This window comes from Magnolia sinica, chromosome 19, assembly GCF_029962835.1.
Source record: "Magnolia sinica isolate HGM2019 chromosome 19, MsV1, whole genome shotgun sequence".
Lineage (NCBI taxonomy): Eukaryota > Viridiplantae > Streptophyta > Magnoliopsida > Magnoliales > Magnoliaceae > Magnolia > Magnolia sinica.
Window position 1 is genome coordinate 17,260,630 of NC_080591.1, and position 23,271 is coordinate 17,283,900.

Consider the following 23,271-nt stretch of genomic DNA (forward strand, 5'->3'; position numbering starts at 1 on the left):
GGATAAAACACATACATCATGGTGGGGTCCACATAGCATCGACCACTAGACACCTGGTTAGTGGCAGCGTCACTAGCCAAACCGCGTCCTTCAAACTTGGTCCTGCTTGGGATCTTTTTAGATTTGTGCGTTAGATAGCGATCTGGTCCCGTTTGGCTGGATCATTGTGACAGATTGGCCTTTACATTCCGCAGCCATGACATGTGACTTGATTTGACTTTGCTTACACCAAAATAAGGAAACGGATTGGTTACTCCACCTGCCACTAGGCGGTGGCTGGTGGTCAGTGCTTTGTGGGCCCAACATGATGTATTTGTTTCATCCATGCTGTTCATCCATTTTGAAAGATCATTTTATGGACAATCCCAAAATTGAAAGGGATATAAATCTCAGATGGACCACACCACAGGAAAACAATAGTGATTGGATATCCCCCATTAAAATCCTCCTAAGGCCATTGTACTGTTTATTTGACATCTAATCTGTTGATTAGGTCATACAGCCCTAGATGAAGGGAAAAAACAAGCATCAGCTTGATCCAAAACTTTTATGGCCCCTAAAAGGTTTTTAATGGTCAACGTTCATTTAACACTCTTTCCTGTAATGTGGTCCACTTAAGATTGGTAGTATATACCACATTTTTTGTGGTATATACATTATGGTATGACCCACAAAGCACCGACCACCAGCAATTGGCTGGTGGCAGGGGGAGTAGCCAATCCCCCTGGCTTGGCCACGTGGCATGCCTCAGCATTTGCTGATGAAGAAACTTCTCCTGAAAAACGAGTAACCATATATATGATCCTCAACTTGAGGACATACTGTTCCTCCCATTTTTAGTTCGTATAACTGGAGTCCATGGTTTGGTGGCCCACGCATTTGGTTGATTGGACTAGAAATACTGTGGATGGACCATTGGCCCAAAAAATAATTTCAATAGGACAACCCTAACACACCAATGAGAAAAAGGTCAGACATTTGATTTTATTTTTAATCTTTTACATGGATAAGTTGAGCTTGTAGCGAAAACCATATTGTCGACTTTTTGATGGAGCCCATCTGACCAGAATCGTACATCACTTAACCATGTGGTTCACTTATAAAGACTACAAAATAGAAGATAGTATACATATCATCAGGCTCAGATCATATGATATTGAAGAGCGAGGTCATGCAAATGCAGCACGCTGAGTTTTGGGGGGATCCACGACGCAAAGATTAAGGTATTGATCAATGGAAGTGTATTTATATTCTGAATATAAGTTGGAAGCTTCCAAGTCGTTTTCTTCCAGCTCAAAGCTCAGTTGATCGCCCTTGATGAAAATGCTGTGAAGGATGGCCACCGGAATGTTGTGAGGATGCGGTAAAGCTGCCAATCATGGATAGAAATACGTTATTGAATGTTAAAAATATTATAGACTGTGGTGATAGCATGACTTTGTTAAGTTGTGTTGCCTTATCCACCATACATGTTTCATACGTTCATGCCAATTTATATTGCTCAAATCATTGAACACATGGCAGAAGTGTGGCCCGGAAATCACATTAATTTCCAATAGAAGATCATGTCACGTTCAGTATGAATTAAATGAATGAAATTAGATGGTCCAGTTTGTTTGGTCCATGGCCTATATTTATGTTCATGAACGCCACAGGCGAATGAGACACCATAACTTAAAAACGACGAAAATGGGCCATCGGTTGGTCTAATCTCAGAACGAAGTGGATTAGGTGCGGACCTAGTCTCACCCAAGTCAATGCAGCGCTTACCGTGGGGCCTACCTGGATATATTTATCCAATGTCCACGCTGCCAGATTATTTCAGGACAAAATGAAATAGAAATCCAAATGTCAGGTGGACCATAACATAGGAAGCAGTGGTAATTGAATGCCTCACCATTAAAGGTAAATCTTATTTGCCATTCAACCAGTTGGTAAGGTCGGGGGAAAGCAAATATCAGCTTGATACCAAACATTTGTGGCCCGTAAGAAGGATTTAATGGTCAACGGCCACTATTTCCTATGGTATGGTCCACCCAAAATTTGAATCCATGTCATTTATGGGCTCATGCCTTAAAATGATCCTGCAAAACATATAAATGTATGGATGGTATGGATATAGAATACATACATCACGGTGGCCCCCACAAAGGCCTCACTCTCTTGGGTGAGGTGGGGGCCACACCCAATCCACTCCCCCACGTGGAAGGAAACGGACTCTCTGTGGTGCCCCACCATGGTGTATGTGCTTCATTCAAGTTGTCCATATATTTTTCTATATAATTTTATGGTACGAGACCAAAAATGAGGTATATCCCAATCTCAAGTGGACCATATTACAGGAAACACTGTAACGTTGGCCATTACCAATTTTTTGGGGGCCATAAAAGTTTTGGATCAAGCTGATCTTTGTTTTTACCTTTCATCTGGGTCTGTATGATCCAATCAACAGATTGGATGTCAAATAAACAGTACAGTGGGTGGATGTCAAATAAACAGTACAGTGGGCCTTAGGAGGATTTTAATGGTGGATATACAATCATTATTGTTTTCCTGTGGTGTGGTCCACCTGAGATTTAAATCCCTCTCATTTTTGGGTTAAACCCTAAAATTATCTGTAAAAATGGATGAATGAAACGCATACATCATGGTGGGGCCCACAGCGCACCGACCATCAGCCACCGGGCTGGTGGCAGGGGTATAGCCAATTAATCCGTTTCCCTCTCTGAAACCCTTTTTTCCACCGGGATCCGTGCAATGAGAGATTGAAGAGGTGTACCATTCACAACCAATGCGCGAACATGGTGCACATGTGCGAATTCAGGTAACCCATCAGGTGGCCAAACGTGTAGATTTAATATAAATCCATCAACCAACTTTTCCTTAAGCATTATCTCATTATTACGTGGCCCACCTGGTGAGCTGGTCGGCCAATCTTTTGGTGGGCCACACAAAATGAACGGTCTAGATAATGCTTGCACATGCATACCTTGATGAGATGTGGGCATTGAATCGTCACTTCAATCTCTGCCAAAACAGTTCTACATAGAACAATAATCTAAGACCGTACAGAAATGAGAAACAGTACTTATGTTCTTACTCTCACTGAGCTTCACCGCTTCTTCCTCAGGTATGTAAGTCTTCTTAAGAGTTCTTCCAGTCTTCTTCTCCCATGAAGAGATCAAATCTTGCATAGAGATGATGTTTCCTGGGGGCCTATAGATGATCAAACGATTGCATGTCCTTGGATCGTTCGCAGCCATGATAGTGTAAGTGGCCACATCTTTCTCAAAATTCAGCACCGCTGGACAAGACATTTTGTTGGTTTTTGTTAGACATCAAACATTGAGGAGTATCATTCCATGGAGGTGAAGAATATATGACCCTTGGCATATTTACATGGAGGTAGAGAATATATTAACGAGGCATATTTACTGCTTTTAGGATTTTAATACAGGACCTTTCACTTTGATATCATGTCAAACAATCACTTTCTCTAAGAGCTCTAGCCATCCTCTGACAGATCTAGCTTTTAGATCAAATGGTTGTTTGGCATGCTCTATCCATTCAACAAGGTTCCATACAGCATTGCATGTAGAACATGGATAGTTCCCATCAATAGGCCGTCTTATAATGTGAGCCCCTATAGAAAAACAGATGCTGCTGATCCTGAGTTGATAAACGACCTCTTCCAAGATTGTTAACGATGGAGATGATTAACCACGTGAGATCTTTTATTTCAAGATTAAAGACCTATGAATGATAACCTGAAAGCTTATTTTCCATTTCAATGGAACGAGGTTTGGGGTGCGTTTGGTATCACCCAAGAATCCTTCTCTCATTCACTTTCCCTGGAAAGAATTGATTCTCCGTCAAATAGCTGTTTGGTAAGCAAACTTTCATATTTTTGTTTAGAACAATACATCTGGAAATCTCTCTCTCTCTCTACACTGTTACCATAAATATATAGGAGGGCATAGAAGATGGTGGCTAGATCCATGAATAAAACTTATGTAAAGATTAAGACTGTTGATTTTGTTGCCAGCTGATTGGTAAATTAGGATTGTCAGATCGAATTGATTCTTGGGAGGAAAAGGAAATTAAAGATGGGACCCACAGTATGGGCGTTCTACATTGTTAAGCACGTCCCACGCATTGTTGAGGACGTCCCCCTCATTGATGACAGCGTCCTCATTGTGACTCGGAACATTCCTCGTTGTTGTCCGTGCCACCATCTCCGTGTTGACCATATGCATGCTAAGGTTGTGGTGCGGCAGCTACCCTTCTCAGAACTTAACCGCGCTCGAGAGAGGGTATCTCCGGCTCCTTTTTCCCCGAGCACATCCATACTCATGGAGATGCACTGCCATCTCTTGCCCGTGCAAGCAGGAGGGGCATCCCCTACTTCCATGCCTTGGGAATATGTTTGATCCTGCGGAATAATGTCCCCACCCATACCTCCATAAGTGTGTACGCCATGCACGCGCTAGTGGAGGAAACCTAATATTTCATCATAGGTAGGGCAGAATGTAACATGAAAGTGTTCATAGAGTGCTTTTAATCTGGTGTGGTACTATTCGGTCTACCGAGAGATTGTTTGGTCGACCAAAGCATACTATGATGTTTTCAGTCGACGAAGATCTGTTTTAGTTGACCGAGAGACCTTATTGACGTCTCGGTCGACTAAAGGTGCAACCGAGCGGAATGCGTAAGTGAGAGCTTTTTGTTTCTAATTCTATATAGGGATTATATAATCGGGTTAATACGGGGTTAGGGTGAATCTCCAAAGTAGAATATTGAAAGGAGCTTAGCACATTTTTAAGGATTTTTTTTATGGAGAAGCTACGATTTTTCCAGCTGCAAGTTGTTCCATCTCTTTTAATTTTCAGATTATAGTTGATTGCTTATTGCTTGGTGCCATGGTTTTTTCCTAAAAAGAATTTTTTTTCACGTTAAAATCATGTGTTCTCTATATTTACTTGAATTTTTCTTTCCCTATCGTACTGGGTGATTCCGTGAGGTTGCTTCCGTGTTGGACAAGTTGTGTTAGGGGTTGTGGTGTCCCCAATAGAAAGAGTGGCAGAGGCACTCCAGGAGAAAGATGGAAGTCATCATTGCATCTATGATCTTTCTAACCCCACTGTATTTAAATATTTATTGCTACTTTAGTTCTTAAATCTTATCTCAAAATCAAAGGGTTTTTTCCCCTAAAAAGGAATTAAAGGCTCGTACTCAATCACGGTCCCAAATGTACAAGATTCCAAATTGATCAATCTCTTTCAATTGGGTGATTCTTTCGTTATGTCTATTTGTGAATATGGATGTTTGTGCAAGGATACAAAACCCATGATACCAAAAGCAAGCCTAGAATATTTCTGCAGTATTTGCATTCAATATACCATTACTTTTACTACATACTTCCTCAAATGAAGATTAGTAAGAAAATCATTCTCTACTTTATTTTCTAATCTGAATTTATTACCAAACGCACCCTTTAGTCTAAGTGGAAGGGAAAATTGAATTTATTTTAATTTTTTTTCTTTTTTCTTTAAAAAAAATAATAATAATAAATGCCAAACATACCTACTCTTTAATTTAATGTCCAAAACCTACTTGGGAGTTGGGAATTTACCAATAGGTACTGGCATGCTACAAATATTCATCCAACCCAACTCTTGATTTGGAAAAATTTTTCCAAAAACAAGTAGATTTTGTTAAAAATATAATTCTTAAATTAAAAGGAAAGTTTTGGTAATTTCAAGTTTTGAATACCTTTTGCTTCACCACTTCCATAGACCAAAACTTCATCTCCTCCCTCATGTGGATGCAAGAAGTAATCTACAAAGTATGCGGCGAAGGAATTTCCAGAAACAAAAGTATGTGGGATTCCTGCAGCTTCAGTGGCCCTTCTGATCCTTTTCTTCATATCAAGAACTGCCTGGAAGGGAGGTAGTGCAGAAACCCTATCGACTTCGTTGCCATACTCCGATGGAATGAACCTCTGTAAGAAAACAAATGAGAGATTTTTTATTTTTATTTATTAGTAGTAATATTTATTTATTTATTTATTTTTAGAGTGGGAGACTTGTAGGAGAAGTATCATGTTCCAAATTCAAATATTAAGTTATCAAGCAATTCATCATAGTAAAGCTTGGCATATATGCATGAGATTTGTTCATTGATTTGTTAGGCTATACCATGAAAGGGCCAAACGTGATAGTACACAGATCAAATGATCATCTTTGCCCATCGTCAGACTCTTTTTTTCTCCTGCCGACCCATTTGAAATCCTACGAATTCCTACAATCAGCAGCAAGTGTACACCCATCCAAGTACACCCAACAATGAGCGATCCAGATCTCTTAAATATTACTGTCACATGTATAATTCTGTTTACGACAGAATCTAATATTAAATATTCTGCTGATCTCTTAAACATTACTGTCACATTTTCCATTGGATGTTTCCACAACTGTAGGATGTTTCCACAACTGTAAGTGGTACGTGTGCTGCTGCGTGTAGAGGTGCACGGTGGGGCTACCAAAACGTAAAAATGATTTACCTCGATGGTCCCAGCATCTTTGATGGCATCGATGATTTTGAGTTGCTCAAGGTATTGAGGAACTGGGAGCGTAGAGATCACCACGTCTACTAGTTGAATTACAGATACAAGCTTATCGTGCTCATGCAATTCGCCCTAACACACCAAACAATTAGTTTCAGCAAATAACCAAAAATTTTATAAGATTAAGGGTGCATTTGGTTGCCCCAAATATAATGAAATTTTATGATTAATTAGTCCAATTTAGTGCAAAATATTGTGAGATTTCATGATATTTGGTGCAACCAAATGCACCTTTAAATTAAATAGAGAAATACAGCAACATTCACCTCCATTTTAAGCCTAATGCTTCTTCCTAGGCAAAGAACATCTGGGCAGAACTTGACAAAAATCTACTCGACTAAGCACCGTTTGACATTATAGATATAATTTTTGTACTCGCAAATATTTAATAGTACTGGAAAAACTCAGAAAAACTCGTATTACTTTTCAAGGAACTCAACGGAGTATTTGAGTTGAATTGACTCCGCTAGGCTCCAGGTCTGAGTTTTGTATTTTTAAACTATATCATAATCCAACGTGAAATTAATTTGAAACCCTCTGATCGATATGTTTTCTCATATGCATATGTTTTCTCATGCATATCGGAAAATACTAATGTCACATTAGCAATGGTTCCAAAGCTTCAAACTGACACATGTACCACGCACATTTGCCTGAACTGTCTATTCAGTCCATATGACTGAGCAAAGGTGATGTTGAGCAGGTTGCAGACAGTGTTTCATGGCAAAGATGGAACTGTCTATTCAGTCCATATGACTAAGCAGAGGTGAAGTTACTTTACCCAACCAATACGGTACGCCGGGTTGCCTACGCTGGCTTCATGAGATTCCATCGGATCAACCGTCAAAAGTCTATTTTATTTTCATTTTTACTTTCAATCATAATTTTTTATCCTTGGGTTATAGGAATCATGGCCAATATGAAAGGGGTTTAGAAAAAATAAGAGAATAACTTCACTAGGCCAGATTAGACACTTACTATTTTTGGCGAAAACAACGAAGTCTAGCGGGAATAATGCCTGTCTATAAAATTAAGTTTACTATTTATAATAAGTCATGTTTTTAGGGAGTTTTGAGTCTAAAACTACACCCTAGGTTTGAGTTAATTATTTAAAGGATTGTAATTTCATTTTTTATCATCAATTAATTTATTTTCAACTTTATTAAAAATTATTTCTATTTTATTTCCAATGGATTCGAGAAAACTCTATGAGGAATCCTACTTATCCTCGAGGAAGAACTACTACGTCATGTTCTTCCTTGCATCAAGAGGCTACGGTCAGAAAAGCATTTGAATGCTGGTCTTTATTCAATGATTACCTGTCCATTTCTCTTTTTTAAAGCAAGAAAGAAACTTTCTTATTACTAACCAAAGATTTTGTTATTATTAACCAAGTACAAAATTCCAAAGAAATACAAAGAGAAAAGCACAAGGTTGATAAGCCATACCCTATGGTTAACATTGTTTTATCTAAAGTGCTGCTTTGAAATTTAAAAGGAATCCTGTTAGGCCTATTTTATAAATTCTTCGAGGCGAAGATAATCCTATTTTGTTATTTCTGCTTGATTTTAAATGTTCATGTTTTTATCCTATAGGTTGGATGGTCAAGACCACAGTGCTATTACTTGGGGCCTATTTGGATACCACTAAATAAGTTACTTTTTTTCTACTTACAGCAGTAGATAAGTAACTTATTTGACATAAGTTTGGTTTATGATCAATTATAAGTAGCTTTTTACTTAGGGGGGATTTGGATTGTAAGTTACCTTAGATAAGCTACTTATGTCGTAAGTAGCTTATCTTAGTTTCTATTTAATTAGCAAATAAGTATATTTGGTGAACAATACATTTATCATCCACAAAGTAGAAAAGTATATTTGGTTTCCAACATCATAAATAACTATCCCGAAAGTTTGTTTGATCCCCCTCACATCCACCTTACCATCATGTAGGGCTAACCTTTGACGTGAATCATTTATTGTGTGGGCCTCACCTTTGATGTGGGTCATCCATCATACAGGGCCCACCTTGTTTGTCGGCCATTCATCATTAGGGGTTGACCTTTAATCTACATAGTTCATTAGGTAGGGCCCACTTTTGATGTTAGTCATCTATCATGTGGGCCCACCATCAATGTATTGTCTATCATGTGGGGCCGACCATCAATATTATTGTCCATCATGTGGGGACTATCTTCAATATCAACTGCCCATCATGTAGAGCCCACCCTTGATGTGGATCGTCCATCATGTGGGCCCACCTCCGATGTGAGCCGTCCATCATGCAGGACCCGCCTTAGATATGGACCACTCATCATTAGGCCGACCTTTGATGTGGATTGTCCATCATGTGAGGCCCACCTCCGATGTAGGTCGTCCATCATGTAGGCCCACCATTATTAATTGCCCACCTTTGATGTGGGTTGCCCATCATTTGGGGGCTGCCTTGAATTTGGGCCATTCTTCATTAGGTGTGGACCTTTGATGTAGATCGTCCATCATGTGGGGCCCACTAGATCATCCACCTATTCATTAGATGATTTTCCAATATTATGAACTTAGAATGGTGGCCACGAAGAGCCTATTCCCTTAAATAATTTCTTAAGTTGTTGTATCACAAGCCAAAATGAAAGAAATAAATTACTTTTAGAAGTTGAAAATCAATAAATAAAAAAAAAACTGATAAAAATAATTAAATTACTTTTTCTGAAAAAGTTATTTATTTAAATTTAATAACCAAATTAATTTATTAACTTACATAAGTTTTTGGTTTTTTAAATATATTTGGTAGTGTCCAAAGGGGCCCTTAAAAGTTACTTAATCACTTCAGTAGCTAATCTTAAGTAATTTATTATCCAAACGCCCCTTTGTTGGCTCGATTCAACCACAGAGTCAACTTATATCAGTGAAAAAAAAAAATACTTAAATCAATGAGATTTTGAGAAAGTCATGAGGAGACTCAATTTAACAATTGCTCCGTGTCAATGTGAAGAGACTTGTTGAGGCAACTAATTAAATTGAGAGGGTCAATATGGTTAGGATGATTTAAATCGAGTCACTCACATGTTTGTTCTTTTTCAGTAAAAAGAGGGAATGGTAATTTCATGCAGACGTGTTTGGCTATCAACCATCACACTCTATACACAGCATGTATACAAGGTTCTCACTTGCAATATTGATGCAGCAACATTTGGATCCAATCATCCTCCGCTGTCAATTTATGTGGGGGCCACCATTGGGCCATTTAAGGGGCGAAGTTCTGTTGGAATGATGAAAGAATTGCCATCTATGATCCTGGTGTATCAGACGTGTCTTCAATGGTCGGTCCCACCAATGGTTGGGCAATCATCATTGTCCTCAACCAAGTGGGCAAGCCGATCAAAGGGAGACCTGCCTATTGTTAGCAAATGTCTTAAATCTGAGGAAATTCGACTAGCCCGAGAAAGTTTGGGTGAAAGTTTAGCAATAATTTATTTTAGAACTTCCGAAAAATTCGACTAGTTGAAGTGCCCTTCAACTAGCCTGAGTTCTGGTTTGACTAGTCGGAAGTTACGTAGAATGTGCCCTTCGACTAGCCCGAGCTCTAGTTCGACTAGTCAGAGATTACGCAAATTATGCGTGGACAGCGTAAATTTGAGGCAGTTTCTGGACTATTCCGAGTCGGTGCGAAAGCTAGGATTTTCCAAGTATAAATAGGAGTCCCTAGGGCCATTCCAAGATATTCTAAGGCTTCTTAAAGTATTTCAAAGGGTTTCTAGAAGGGGTTCTAGGGTTTCAAAGGAGTGTAACAAGGGTGAGATTTGAGGTTGTTCGAATCAGGTAAGCCCTTTCTTTTTGTAATTTATGCTTTCATAGTGGAGATCTGTCACTTTGTGCCATGGTTTTTTTCCGAAAGGATTTTTCACATTAAATCTTTGTGTTCTCTTATATTTGCATGGTGCTCTTCGATTGCTATCCTAGATTCATCTCTGTGTGATTCTGCAGCCCAATCCCTAACAAGTGGTATCAGAGCAAATGTTGGGACACAAATTTAAATCTACAGTATTAGCATAAATGGGAAGGACTAGGTATGATATTGAGAAGTACTTATGGAAAAATAACTTCGAGTTATGGAAGATCAAGATGATCAGTTCCTTAACCAAGCAAGGTGAGGATGATACTCTTGAGGAGAAAAAGTCTACTATGACTGATTATTAATGGAATACTCTTGATAAGCAAGCATTATCTTTGATCCGTTTGTCTCACGAATAAGGTCCTCTATAATGTTTTGAGGGAGAAAATTGCAGCTGGTTTATGAGCGAAGTTAGAGGATATTTATACTAAAATTTTCACTGAGAATCACCTATACTTGAAACTACAATTGTTCACCTTTAGATTAGCAAAGGGTGGAGATGTGAAAGCCCACGTCAGTAATTTTAATAAACTGATTTGCAAATTGCTGGACATGGTGGAAGTGATCAAAGAAGATCCCTTATGCATATTATTGAATACTCTACCACCTTCGTATGAGGCATTCAGGGACTCATTGTACACCGGAAATAAAACCTTAAGTATGGACACCGTTATCTCGGCCCTTCAAGGGAAGGTCATGAGAAAAATGAATGGTGGCTTGGGGTCATCTTCTGATACACTGTTTATAAGGGGAAGAAATACTGAGCAAGGTATAGGATCTTTAAGACCTAGATCCAAATCCAAGGGCAAGGGCAAAGGAAAACTAAAGTGCTGGAACTGTGGGATGAATGAACATATGAAGAAAGATTGCACAAACCCTATAGCAAAGAAAGAAAATTCAGAGGCTTCTTCTAAGGAGGCTAATGTTGTCACATCTAATGAAGAAACATGTGAAGGTGATGTTTTGTCTGTGTCTATGATCGGATACTTATACGATGATCGTATGGACGAGTGGATTTTAAACATAGGGGCATCTTTTCACATGACTCCTCATCGGAGTAGGTTCACCAGCTACAAAGAGCGCGATAGTGGACAGGTGTTTATAGGCTATGACATTGACTGTAATGTAGTTGTTGTTGGTATGTGCACATCAAGATGTTTGATGGGATGGAGTGTACCTTGACTGATGTCAAGCACGTTCCTGATATGAAGAAGAGTCTGATTTCTCTCGGTGCACTTGTGGCATAGGATGCAAGTACACCGGATTTGATGGTGCCCTTAAAGTATCAAGGGGGCACTCATAATCATGAAAGCGCAATGACATGGTAACATTTACAAGTTGATCGGGAGCACTTCAATAAGTGGAGCTGCAGTGGCTGTAACAAATTCCACATTTGCACGTTTGTGGCATGTTGGGCAGGACCACATGAGCAAACAGAGCATGAAGGCTGAGACGCGCGAATAGAGATACGGAGCGGGTAGAGTAGCCACCTGTGTGAAGAATTACACCGCATAATCGCAAGTTACCGGCAAGGTACATGGACGACTCCGATATCGTATATGCTCTTGTTACAAATGAGAAGGATCCGTCTACTACTCAGATAGCTCTAGGTGAGCCTGATACTGAGAAGTGGAAGGTAACTATAGACGATGTGATGGATTCGTTGAACCAGATTGACACATGGGAGCCAGTGGAGCTTCCAGTGGGTCGGAAAGTCTTGAGGGTCAAATATTACATATTAGACCCTAGTTATTGTCTGGATTTACGAACATGATACTGTTTAAATGCCCTGTTTTAATCATGTTTATGATGCAGAGTGTAGTTACGAGCATGAACTGAAAAGGAAGCTTAAAACATGAATTTAACGCTTTGATGACACTAAAGGCAAGGGACGGACTCCAGGGGACCAAGATCTACGGAATTACACGCCAGGGATCCGCGAAAATCGAGTAATTGAAGCTCAAGCGGCCTGAAAGTCAGCCAGAATGCAAGATCACTGGGTTTCCATCATCTGTTCGGCTCGAAACTTTATGCATGGCCTGAGGACTATAAATTAACTGTACACGTCAAATTTTAACCCTCAGTTCCCTGTATAAGTGGCCTAACGGACAGATCAGCCCATAAGCCATTGATTTGAAGCCCACCTGGTATCTGGAAATGCTTCAAAGTTGGTCTCAACCCCTTATATTCGGGAAAGCGGATGGACGGAGCAGATGTCTCATACACATCTCCGTGGGACCCACATGTACAGTGCGTGTGCAAGGTGTACACATGCACCAGCTGTGCACCATTACAGCCATAGTCGGTCAGCGCACGCTGACCGACTCCTTCCAATTCAGAAAACGCAACAGCGTTTACGCTGTCCGACGTCGGGTCTGCCCAGTGGGCCCCACTCATCATGCAAAGTGAAGATCTGGACCGTCCATTAGATTTATAAAATCCATATGATTCAATCCTAGGTGACAGAATTTTAGGAAATATCGTGGATCGGATTTCAACCGTCCAAACGTAAGACGGACGGCAGCGTAGAAAACTGCATGGGCCACACCGAATCCAACATGAAGCCAGCCAATTCTTACTGGTTTGTCGACGTGAATCGAATGGTCCGAGTGGATTTCCATGATGACACCGGCAATGGGCCCACCGACTTTCACAGCGCAAGGACGTACGTGCTCTGTTTTGCGATTCTGACTTGCGGTCAATCCTTGTGGGCCACCATTTTGCATCATCAGCCCAATCCGGACCGTCCATTAGACTCTAACGGAGGTTCTTATCTAGACCTAGATGAGGAAATCGTGACCCACACAGCAAGAACGATGTCCATGTATTTAAAACGGAAGATGGACGGTACGAACAAGAGAGCTGCGATTCAACTCTGTGGGTCACGATTTTGATCTGAATTTTGTCCATTCCACCGAAATTTCACCACGAATCCAGTGGAAGGAACGGATTCCTCCAACTCCAGACAATACAGGGCCCACCATCAACGTGCGACAGACTCTTGCGTTCGGTTCCGCTACGAACTGAACTGCGTAAGCAGGGACCTGCGAAGGGAGTTCCCGATCCTTCTTTGTGGAGGAAACCGGCAGACTCCAGGCGGATCCTTGTTATAAAAGATAGAGGAAAAAAAGAGCGGGGGGCATCGGTTTTTGGCTTAGAAGATTGCAAGGGATTGCGAGAGAGAGAAGCTGAGTTCGTTCTTCTTTTCTTTTCTTATTATTTTTTCTTTACTTGGTTTATTCTATTTTTAAGAGAACCAGCCATCCATGTCTGGCTGAACCCCTTAGCTAGGGCTAAGGGTTGAAGCTTGTAGCGTGATGGGAAGAATTTCATGCCTTTAATTCTTGCTTAAACTGAATGTATTTGGTATTGGGTTGATTGTAAGGGAATGTTTTCAGTTTTTAATGGTCTATCGTGATTAAAATTACAATAAGTCTGGAATGGCTTTGAGCATGCTTCTTTATTTTTTCGTTATTGTTTATGACGTTAGGAAACCCTGTTGTTCACCATAGTCTCATGGGCATGGTCGGATGACGGTACCCTTCCTAACCCTCATAACATGTTGATTGGTTGGTAATTAGTTTAGTTCTGTTGTTTACTTTGTCTCCTGGGCATGATTTAGTGATGGAATCCATTCTAATTCCTATACCTTTCATCTCTTGAAACTTATATCAAGTAAGTTCAGTTAATTTTCATGATTCTTGAAGCAGGCATAAGATCTCCCTGATCTCTATAAGTGGATCCTCTGAATCCCTAGTTTTCTTACCTCTGATTTCTCTTTAGTTTTAGATAATTTATTTTACAATTATTCTTTAAATTTTATTTGATTTAGATTACATCTTTTGTTAGTTCTAGATCTATTTAGTTCCAGATCTCGTACAAGTTTAAGTCCCTGTGGATTCGACCTCAGTCTTACCGAGTTTATTACTACATCACAACCCTATACTTGGGGAGTGAACAGAAAGCGATTGAATGCAAGTGGATCTTCAAAAAGATACAGCACAAACATAGAGCAAGGCTGGTAGCGATGGGTCATGCTCAGAGAGAATGGATCGACTTCTCAGAGATATTTACGTCGACGATATAGCAGGTGTCTATTAGATTTGTATTGGCGCTGGTTGCCTAATGCGATCTCAAGCTGAAACAGATGGATGTGGAGACTGCACTTCTGCATAGGAAATTGGAAGTGTTGATCTACATGAAGCAACCAAAGGGCTTCGAAGTTAAAGAGACAGAGAACAAGGTTTGCAGGAAGTCATTGCAGGACCTGTCGCATAGGCAGTGATATAAAATTTTGATTCATTCATGGTGAGTCAAAAAATTTCTAGGAGTGAATACGATCACTGTGTCTATTGCAAGACACTAAGTGATGACACGTTCATCATCCTATAATTATATATTGATGATATATTGATCTCCAGTCATGATATGTCTGAAATTAACGTATTGAAAACTTAGTTAACAGGGACATTAGAGATGAAGGATCTGAGGGCTGCAAAGATGGCTCTCGGCATTGATATTCATAGAGACTGGAAGAAGAGCGGGCTTTGATTATCTCAGGCAAGATCAAGTAAGCGATAGACCAGGCAAAGCCGGTGAGCGTTCCATACACGTCTCACTTCAAGCTTTCCTCAAGACAATGTCCGAAAACAGATGAGGAAAAACAAGATATGTATTATAGGCCTTATTCGAATACGATTGGTAGTGCATGCCATGGTCTATATTAGACCGCTTATTTCACAAGCAATCGGTATTGTGAATAAATACCCCGGCAAGCAACATTAGGAGGTGGTAAAATGGTTACTTCAATACATTCGAGGTACAAAAGACTATGTCTTAACTTTTTAGAAGACAGGAGCAAAATTAGTAGAGTATGTGGATTCAGATTACGCAGGCAGTGTAGATTTCAAAAAGTCAACTTCGGGTTACTCGTTTGTACTAACAAGTGGAGCAATTAGTTGGATGTCAAAGCTTCAGTCCGCAGTGACTCTTTCCACGACCGAAGCAGAATATATGGCAGTGACAGAAGCGTTTAAGGAAGGTGTTTGGTTAAGAGGCATGATAAATTAGTTGGGACTTCAGCAGGAAGGCGTGCCGGTTAATTGTGATAGCGAAAGCGCTATAAATTTGGATAAAAATTCTGTTTATCACTCTCGTACTAAACACATTGATATTCATCACCACTTTATCTGACAGGTGCTTGAGGAAAGATGCGTAACACTAGAGAAGATTCACACCAGCGTAAATCTGGCAGACATTCTCACCAAGGTCATTCCTACAAAGAAGTTCAAGTTCTGTGCAACTTCTCTAGGCTTGGCGATGGAATAAAAAGATGACGGAATGTGCACGAGAAGTATTAATTAAAACTATAATGTGATGCAGAGATAAGAGAAGAGGTCAAGAAACCACACGTTTGAAGATTGAAGACATGGTAGAGATTGTTGTTAAAAGATGTCTTAAATCTGAGGAAATTCGACTAGCCCAAGAAAGTTTGGATAAAAGTCCACAAACAATGTATTTTGGAACTTCCGAGAAATTTGACCAGTTAAAGGACAGGTTCGATTAGTCGAAGTGCCCTTCAACTAGCCCGAGCTCTGGTTCGACTAGTCGGAGGTTACGTAGATTGTGTCCTTCGACTAACCCGAGCTCTAGTTCGACTAGTCGGAGATTACGCAGATTGTGCGCGGACTGCGTAAATTTGAAGCAGTTTCCAGACTATTCCAAGTCGGTGCGAAAGCTAGGATTTTCCAACTATAAATAGGAGTCCCTAGGGCCATTCCAAGATATTCTAAGGCTTCTTAAAGTATTCCACAGGGTTTCTAGAAGGGGTTCTAGGATTTCAAAGGGGTGTAGTAAGGGTGAGATTCGAGGTTGTTCGAATCAGGTAAGTCTTTTCTCTTTATAATTTATGCTTTCATAGTGGAGATTTGTCGGTTTGTGCCGTGGTTTTTTCCCGAAAGGGTTTTCTAAGTTAAATCTTTGTGTTCTCTTGTGTTTACTTGGTGCTCTTAGATTGCTATCCTAGATTCATCTTTGTGTGATTCCGCAACCCAATCCCCAACACCGCCAACGTAGCTAATTGGTAGTCATTGTTGATCTAATGGATCATATCAAAGTATGACCCAAATTCATTGGTAAGATTATGGTGTTTGGATGGTTGAAGAATCTAGATCAGAAACGTTACACTGTCACTACAATGTCTTCTAACTCATCAAACTAGAAACTAGTTCCTCGTTTGATCACTATCTGGTGTCCCAGAAGCTCCTATGCTGTCAGAAGCTGTGGGGCCCACAAAGATGAAGGTAAGAAATTTATTCCGTCCATTAGTTTCTCGAGCTCATGATAGGAAAGGAGTTCAAAAATTAGGCAAATTTAAAACTCAAGTGAAACACACCACATGAAGCAGTTGGGATTGAATGCCCACCATTGAAAACTTTGCAGGGATACAGAAGTTTTGGATCAAAGTAATATTTATGCCTATAGTTTATCCTAATAGTAATAACCTTAAGAAGGTTTTAGATGGTATATAGGCATCATCGTCGCCTCTAGGAAGGTTTCAACGGTGGACATTTCCATTCTCACCATTTGCCGTCGTGCAATGCGGCCCACCTGAGTTTTGGATATGCCTAATTTTAGATTTCTGCCCTAAGAAAACTGATCGATGTAGTGGATTGCTCAAGGGCATCCCTGTAGGCCCACATAGCTTTTGACCACTGGAATTTTCCCCTTTTGACCACTCGAATTTTCTATTGTGGAGTGATGGGCAATATGCGTCCCTACAAGTAGAGCTGTATGCGAACTGAGATTGTTTGGTTAACTCGCTCAACCCAACTCGAAAAAGCTCAACTCGACTTAACTCGAAAGGATTGAAACTGAGTTCCAGCCGAGTTAAGCTGATTTTTTGAGTTCAAAAAAATTTCGAGCCGGTCCAAGCTATACTGAACTCGACTCGACTCGGTTTGGAACTTGACTCGGTTCAAATCAATTCGATTCGGATCGGGTTCACTTAATATGAATATTTTGTATATATTTATATATTTAAATAAATTATATATTATATAGTATTTATATTATAATATATATTATATACTAGTATATTAAATACTATAAAACTTAAACTCGAACTTAACTCCTAAGTTCGAACTCGAACTCGGCCCGAACTGGCCGGGCCGAGCTAAGCCAAGCTCAACTAGGTTCGACTCCTGTACAGTTCTACCTGCAAACAGCACCTTGCTAGCTGGCGTGGCCAGGTAACCTTCTAGCCTACCGTGAGAAGTTGGAAAAGGATGCGTGGGCCCCATGGTGTATTTGTCTTATATGCACGCCTTCCATCTGTTTTGACAGCTTTTAAGGTACAAACCCAAAACTATAGCAGATCTAAATCCCGGGTGGACCACACACAGCAAAGTGGTGATTGTCCGTTAAAAAGTTATTGCAGGCCACAAGTTTTACATTAAGCGGATATTTATATGGTCCCACTACAAGAAAGTTGGGCATATCCGACGCTTTTTTAGCGGCCGGCCGTTACCAACTGTCAGATGCTTGGTCGACTTGATTAAAATTTTTTTTTTTAAAAAAAGCCCTATCTCTCCCTCCCCATCTCCGCCATCTCTCTCTCTCTTTATCTGTCACTGTCTCTCTCTCTCCCTCTCCCTCTCCCTTTCCATCTCCGCCATCTCGTCTCTCCCTCTCCCGTCCTCGATCTCTCTCCCTCATACTCTCTCGATCTCTCTCCGTTCCTCTCCTTCCACCTCTCGATCTTCCTCTCCTCCCTCTCTCTTGATCTCTCTTTCCCTCATTTTCTTCGACGTATTGTTCCTTTTTCTATCTGTCTCCAACAATCGAAGAAAGTAGAAGAAAGAGATGAACGGCATGAATAAAGAGATAAATCATGGTGGGCCCTCACATAGATCTGCCTGTCGGTGGGTAAGAACGGGCTGGGGTATGGACAACTTTGTTGATAATTGTAAAAATATAATCAATGGATTGGAAAATAGATTATCATACTAATTATACTAGAAATGATTTGATCATTGATTGGACCATCCATCATGTTTGCAGCTCCTTTTATAGCTCTCTTTTGTCACACGACACTTTGATTGTAAGATCCTAACCATCTCATCAATGATTTGGAAGATGAATGGTACATATTGATTTTACTAAAAAGTCTGATTATTTATTAGGATTATCTATCATAGTCTATAGTCGCTCTCGCAGCCCTCCAAAAATGACTTTGACTCAATGATCCTAACCATTTAATCAATAGCAGTCAGAATTTACCATTCATGTTGATTATACTTAGAAAAGATTGGCTCATTGTTATTGACTATCCCATCTTGATTATACTAGAAAAGATTGGCCCGATGTTACTGACCATTCAAAGTGCATCCCCGTTTACAGGCTATTCTTGTCAAAATTCACTTTAATTGGATGATCCCAATCATCTTATCAATGACTTTAAGAAATGAAAAATCCATATTGATTAAATAAAATATTTTTTTTTATTAATCTAGGCCATATATTATGTGCCACCACCTTTGATCACCCATGATCCCTTTAATAAGATGATCCCAATCATCCAATTAGTAGCTCTTATAAATGGATGATTCATACTTATTATATTAGAAAAGGTTGGATTGTTGGTGAGGATCATCCATCATGTGCATCCTCCTTTGATGACACGGTCGTGTCAAACATTATTTTGATCAAATAATCCAAACCATCTGATAAAATGATTGGAGAATGCATGATCCATATTGATTATACTAACATGTCCAAATATTGATTTTAACCATCTAGCACTTGCCAACCTTTTTCTACAAAAGGTGAGAAGCACATCACCGGCCTGTAATATATCGATAAGAAAAAATCACACAAGAAGGAAAAGGCCACCACGTAACCCTGACACAAAAATCTTCTATCTTTCAAGGTACCAGATCTCGTGGTATTCTAAAATTTCCAACACAAACCCAGTCCACAAACACATTATCCGTTATTATCCTGGGTAGCTTTTAAGATGACATATGAATGAGACCTTGTACCTTCGAATGCCCTTCTCTTGCTAACTAGTCAATAGCCTGGTCGCTGTCTGTGTCCAATGGTCAGATGAATGCGTGAGCCACGCGGAGTACTTTTTCACCCACCCACGTTTTTTTGCCTCTCACCCACGGTTTTTTCTCTCCAATGATCCATTCCACGGTATCTCCTTCTTCTGGGTGACCCAGTCTCCCTGAGTTATATGTTATGGTAGTAGGTTATGTCTCTTAATTAAAAGGAAACATCCCTCCGCTCGTACTTAGTGTGCATATGGCTGGAGTCTATTTTTCTTAAGACTTTAGTATGTGTATTCTTATGTTCAAGGTATTTCTTAGTATGAGATTTTTTTTATAAGGGTGGAAGAAAAATAAATTTTGTATTTTTGTTTCTTTTATTTTCAACAAAGAAGAAAATTTTATGTTAGTATCGTGTAGAGTAAGCATATTGTCGAATCATGTAAATCATTGTGCCTATTGTCTCTTATTTTAGTTTAACCATTTTGACTTTTTGTTTGGTCCTTTCCTTTTGTGTGTTGGTCTCGCCTACGTTGATAATGTACGAGCGTTTTTTTTTTTTTTTCCACAACAATTGATATCATAGCCAAACAATGATAAACCTTTTTAACACAAGCTCAGCTCTAGCATTTGTTTTGTATTTATGTTTCAAAAGGTTGGATCGAGTTCTAACAGATTTGAGGTGCCAAAATTCAATTAATCTAATTACACGTTCTAGAAACTAAAGGTGAATATGATTTTGGTGAAAGAATAATGTGCAATTACAATTTAAGGAAAAGAAAAGAGTCCATAGAATTAAAAGATGAGGTATTTGAGGAGAAAAATCAATTAGACATAGAAAATCTTTTTTTTCCCATGGATGATTCAATTTTGTTCAACATGACTGATTAAACCACTGCAAAAGGTTTGCAAGACAAATTGTGAAACCTATTTGGAAAAAAAAATTTGATGTTGAACAAGATATTTCTCCAACGATAACTGTACAACATGAAGATGAATGAATGGTCCTCTTTACAAGAACACTTTAATAGGTTTTACACCTTAATTAGCATATTGACGGCGGTAGATGTAAAAATTGACGATAAAGCACACTTCTAATATATTTGTTATCATATTCGTGAGATGGTTTGATTATGAATATCAGCAACGGTGCAGATCATACTATGAAATCAGTCATGCCCACATTACTTACTAAAGAGGCTCGTTGATAAACACATGGGGGAATTTGCTAGTGATGTTATGATGATTAAAAGAAAATATACTGAGAAAGGTAATGATGGGAGAGATCTGACCAAATGTAAGTCGAAATGGCACGAAACAGGTAAGTGTTAGAATTGCGAAAAGAAGAGTTATTTGTGCAAAAATTATAGGCTTAAGAAAGTAAATCAGAAAAATTACAAAACCTGATTCGCATAATCAAATATCAGATTCAAAGTATTCCCAAGAAAATCTGGGCAACGACAAAGTATTTGGAGTAATAACTCCATAGCCATACACAATGGGGCCCACCTTGATGTTAGTGAGAAGTCCAACATCAATTCATTCAATTCCTTATAGCCTTAGATGGTGATAGAGTAGTTACATTTTAAATGAAGGGGCATTCTGGCCCGTTAGAAAATACAATTCTAAAACCATATATAATCATTACAATATATGACGCCAAGCATGGAGATATTTAACGGTTGAAACTTAAGCGCATTACTTTAAATATTTTAGAAGTGGGTTTTTTTTTTTTTTTTTTTTATCAATAGCCTTTTAAATGTCAATTAAATGGGAAAAAAAAATCTCAACAACTATTGCAACTCAAAAATACATATTGAGTGTCTATATATTATACATGAATCCAGATCCTCTACTTGCCACAAGCAGGAGAATCCTGTTTATTGCAATCCTTATTGGGCCAAATTATCACACACTATATTTAATGCAACAGTGATGACAACGTCAATGATGATGTGGATCAATTACGATGCAGGAAAACAGGATTCTCCTGAATTTGTGGCAAGCAAAGGATCTAGATTCATTACACATATGCGTACACGTGTCTATATGTTATTCATAAATAAGGTTAAAAATTTTACTTCAAAATTCCTCACAAATTAGGATTTTATGAAATAATTATTTTACGGACCGAAATGTTAAGGAACTTTTTTGAGCAGTGAAATTACCATAATGCTCACTGTCATGGTTTTCTTTTTAAAAGAAATGGTAAAGTGGAGAATTTTAGAGCTCACGTAATATTTTTATGATATCCAAACCATCCAATTAATATAATCTACCATGATGTTCAAAAGAATAAAAATTTTAATTAATCTTAAGGTGAGCCACACCATTAAAAAAAAAAAAAAGTAACATATACCACTCAAAAACATCAAAATGCATGTGCATCACATGTAGTGATTCAATTAGAAAAAAATTTGGTCCGTATGATTATTATTGTTGGGTGCATATGTTTGACATATACATATCATGTGCATGGGCCCAAAATTTTTTAACTTTATTAAAAGAAAACCAATATAATAGGGTACTTTGATCATTTTCCTTTTCTCCAAAAGAACTATTCTAGTATTTTGATTCATGAAGAAATACATGGGTATAATTTGAGATTTATGAAGAATTTTCAGTAAAAATTCATAAGGTAAAAATTAAGAAACTTCATTTAAAATACTTGATATTTCTATGCATATGAGCAATAATGCATCTATAGATAATTGAATCATTTTTCTGTCTTACCAATCTCTAGTTTTTAAAATGCCCCCATAAATTTTATTTGAAAAAGAAAACTTATTTAATTGGTATGTCCAAAATTTTAGCTATCTTTTGAATTATATAGTGTGTAAAGTGCTTAATCACTTATACAAGTTTTTTTTTCTTTTTTTCAATTACACGGAGTTTTAAAGGGAATTTTTCTAGCAAAGGTCCTGACTCAACCCTGCTTCGAAAATCTTCCTTTAAAGAGATCCTAGCCGTCCAATCTCAGGCCTTTCTTCATCAAATACTGTCTACTGGTGTATCATTCTGTTAAGCATCCACGCCAATGATTAGAAGGTCAATAATGCTCCAATAAAGAGATTTTCTGTGTAGAGGTGTCCCATCAAATCAACGGTTTGGATCACAAGAAATTAAGAGAAGACATTACCTGAAAAACCTTCACTCCCATGGATTCGAATTCCTCGAGCAACTGTAGCCTGGAAGAGTTAGTGGCACTGGTAGTCGGCCGCACATAGATGTACGTAGGATGACCCATGGACAAGCTTGCCTTCACCATGTATTTACCAAGATACCCAGTTGCACCAAAGATGAGTGTCTTGCTTTGAGTAGCCATGGCTGCTCTCTCTCTCTCTCTCTCTCTCTCTCTCTCTCTCTCTCTCGTGAACGAACTAATGGGAAGCGCGCTGTTCGAGATTTTCCATGAAGCCTTTTCGTACTTATATAATGACTGGGAAGATCCTTTATGTTGGCTTTCATTATCTAGGTAGAGAGGTTGTGTGATGGATAATTTCGCGAGTACATCGGGTGGGCCCCGCATGGCATGTTTCATGCCCTTGAAAATTCACACCAGGCTTTTGTCATGTAAACCATGTGTGCACCTTAAGTGGTAATTTCTACCGATAATGATTATAAACACATATCCTCAGTCTTAGGATGATTGTGAATGCTATTGGCATCTTGTGGCTAAAAACGTCAAATAGCTAGTGGTGGGCG

General features: G+C 39.0%; 1 protein-coding gene across 1 annotated transcript; it reads right to left on the reverse strand.

Annotated features, from left to right (window-relative positions):
• Positions 1–959: 959 nt before the first annotated feature.
• Positions 960–22,947, reverse strand: LOC131235308 (isoeugenol synthase 1-like). The gene is made up of 5 exons (XM_058232450.1): positions 22,706–22,947; positions 6,563–6,697; positions 5,773–6,001; positions 3,101–3,304; positions 960–1,369 (listed from the first exon to the last, which is right to left on the reverse strand). Exons 1-5 carry the CDS (start codon positions 22,889–22,891, stop codon positions 1,170–1,172), a joined length of 954 nt encoding a protein of 317 aa, XP_058088433.1. The 5' UTR covers positions 22,892–22,947; the 3' UTR covers positions 960–1,169.
• Positions 22,948–23,271: the final 324 nt, after the last annotated feature.

Bases quoted from the DNA above. Each gene is read 5' to 3' on its own strand.
- LOC131235308 (XM_058232450.1), bottom strand. From the start codon at position 22,891: ATGGCTACTCAAAGCAAGACACTCATCTTTGGTGCAACTGGGTATCTT. The intron at 6,698-22,705 runs GTAATGTCTTCT...TTGGTGTGTTAG, and splicing joins TGGGAGTGAAGGTTTTTCAG to GGCGAATTGCATGAGCACGA. The intron at 3,305-5,772 runs GTATTCAAAACT...TGTCTTGTCCAG, and splicing joins TGGAAGTGGTGAAGCAAAAG to CGGTGCTGAATTTTGAGAAA.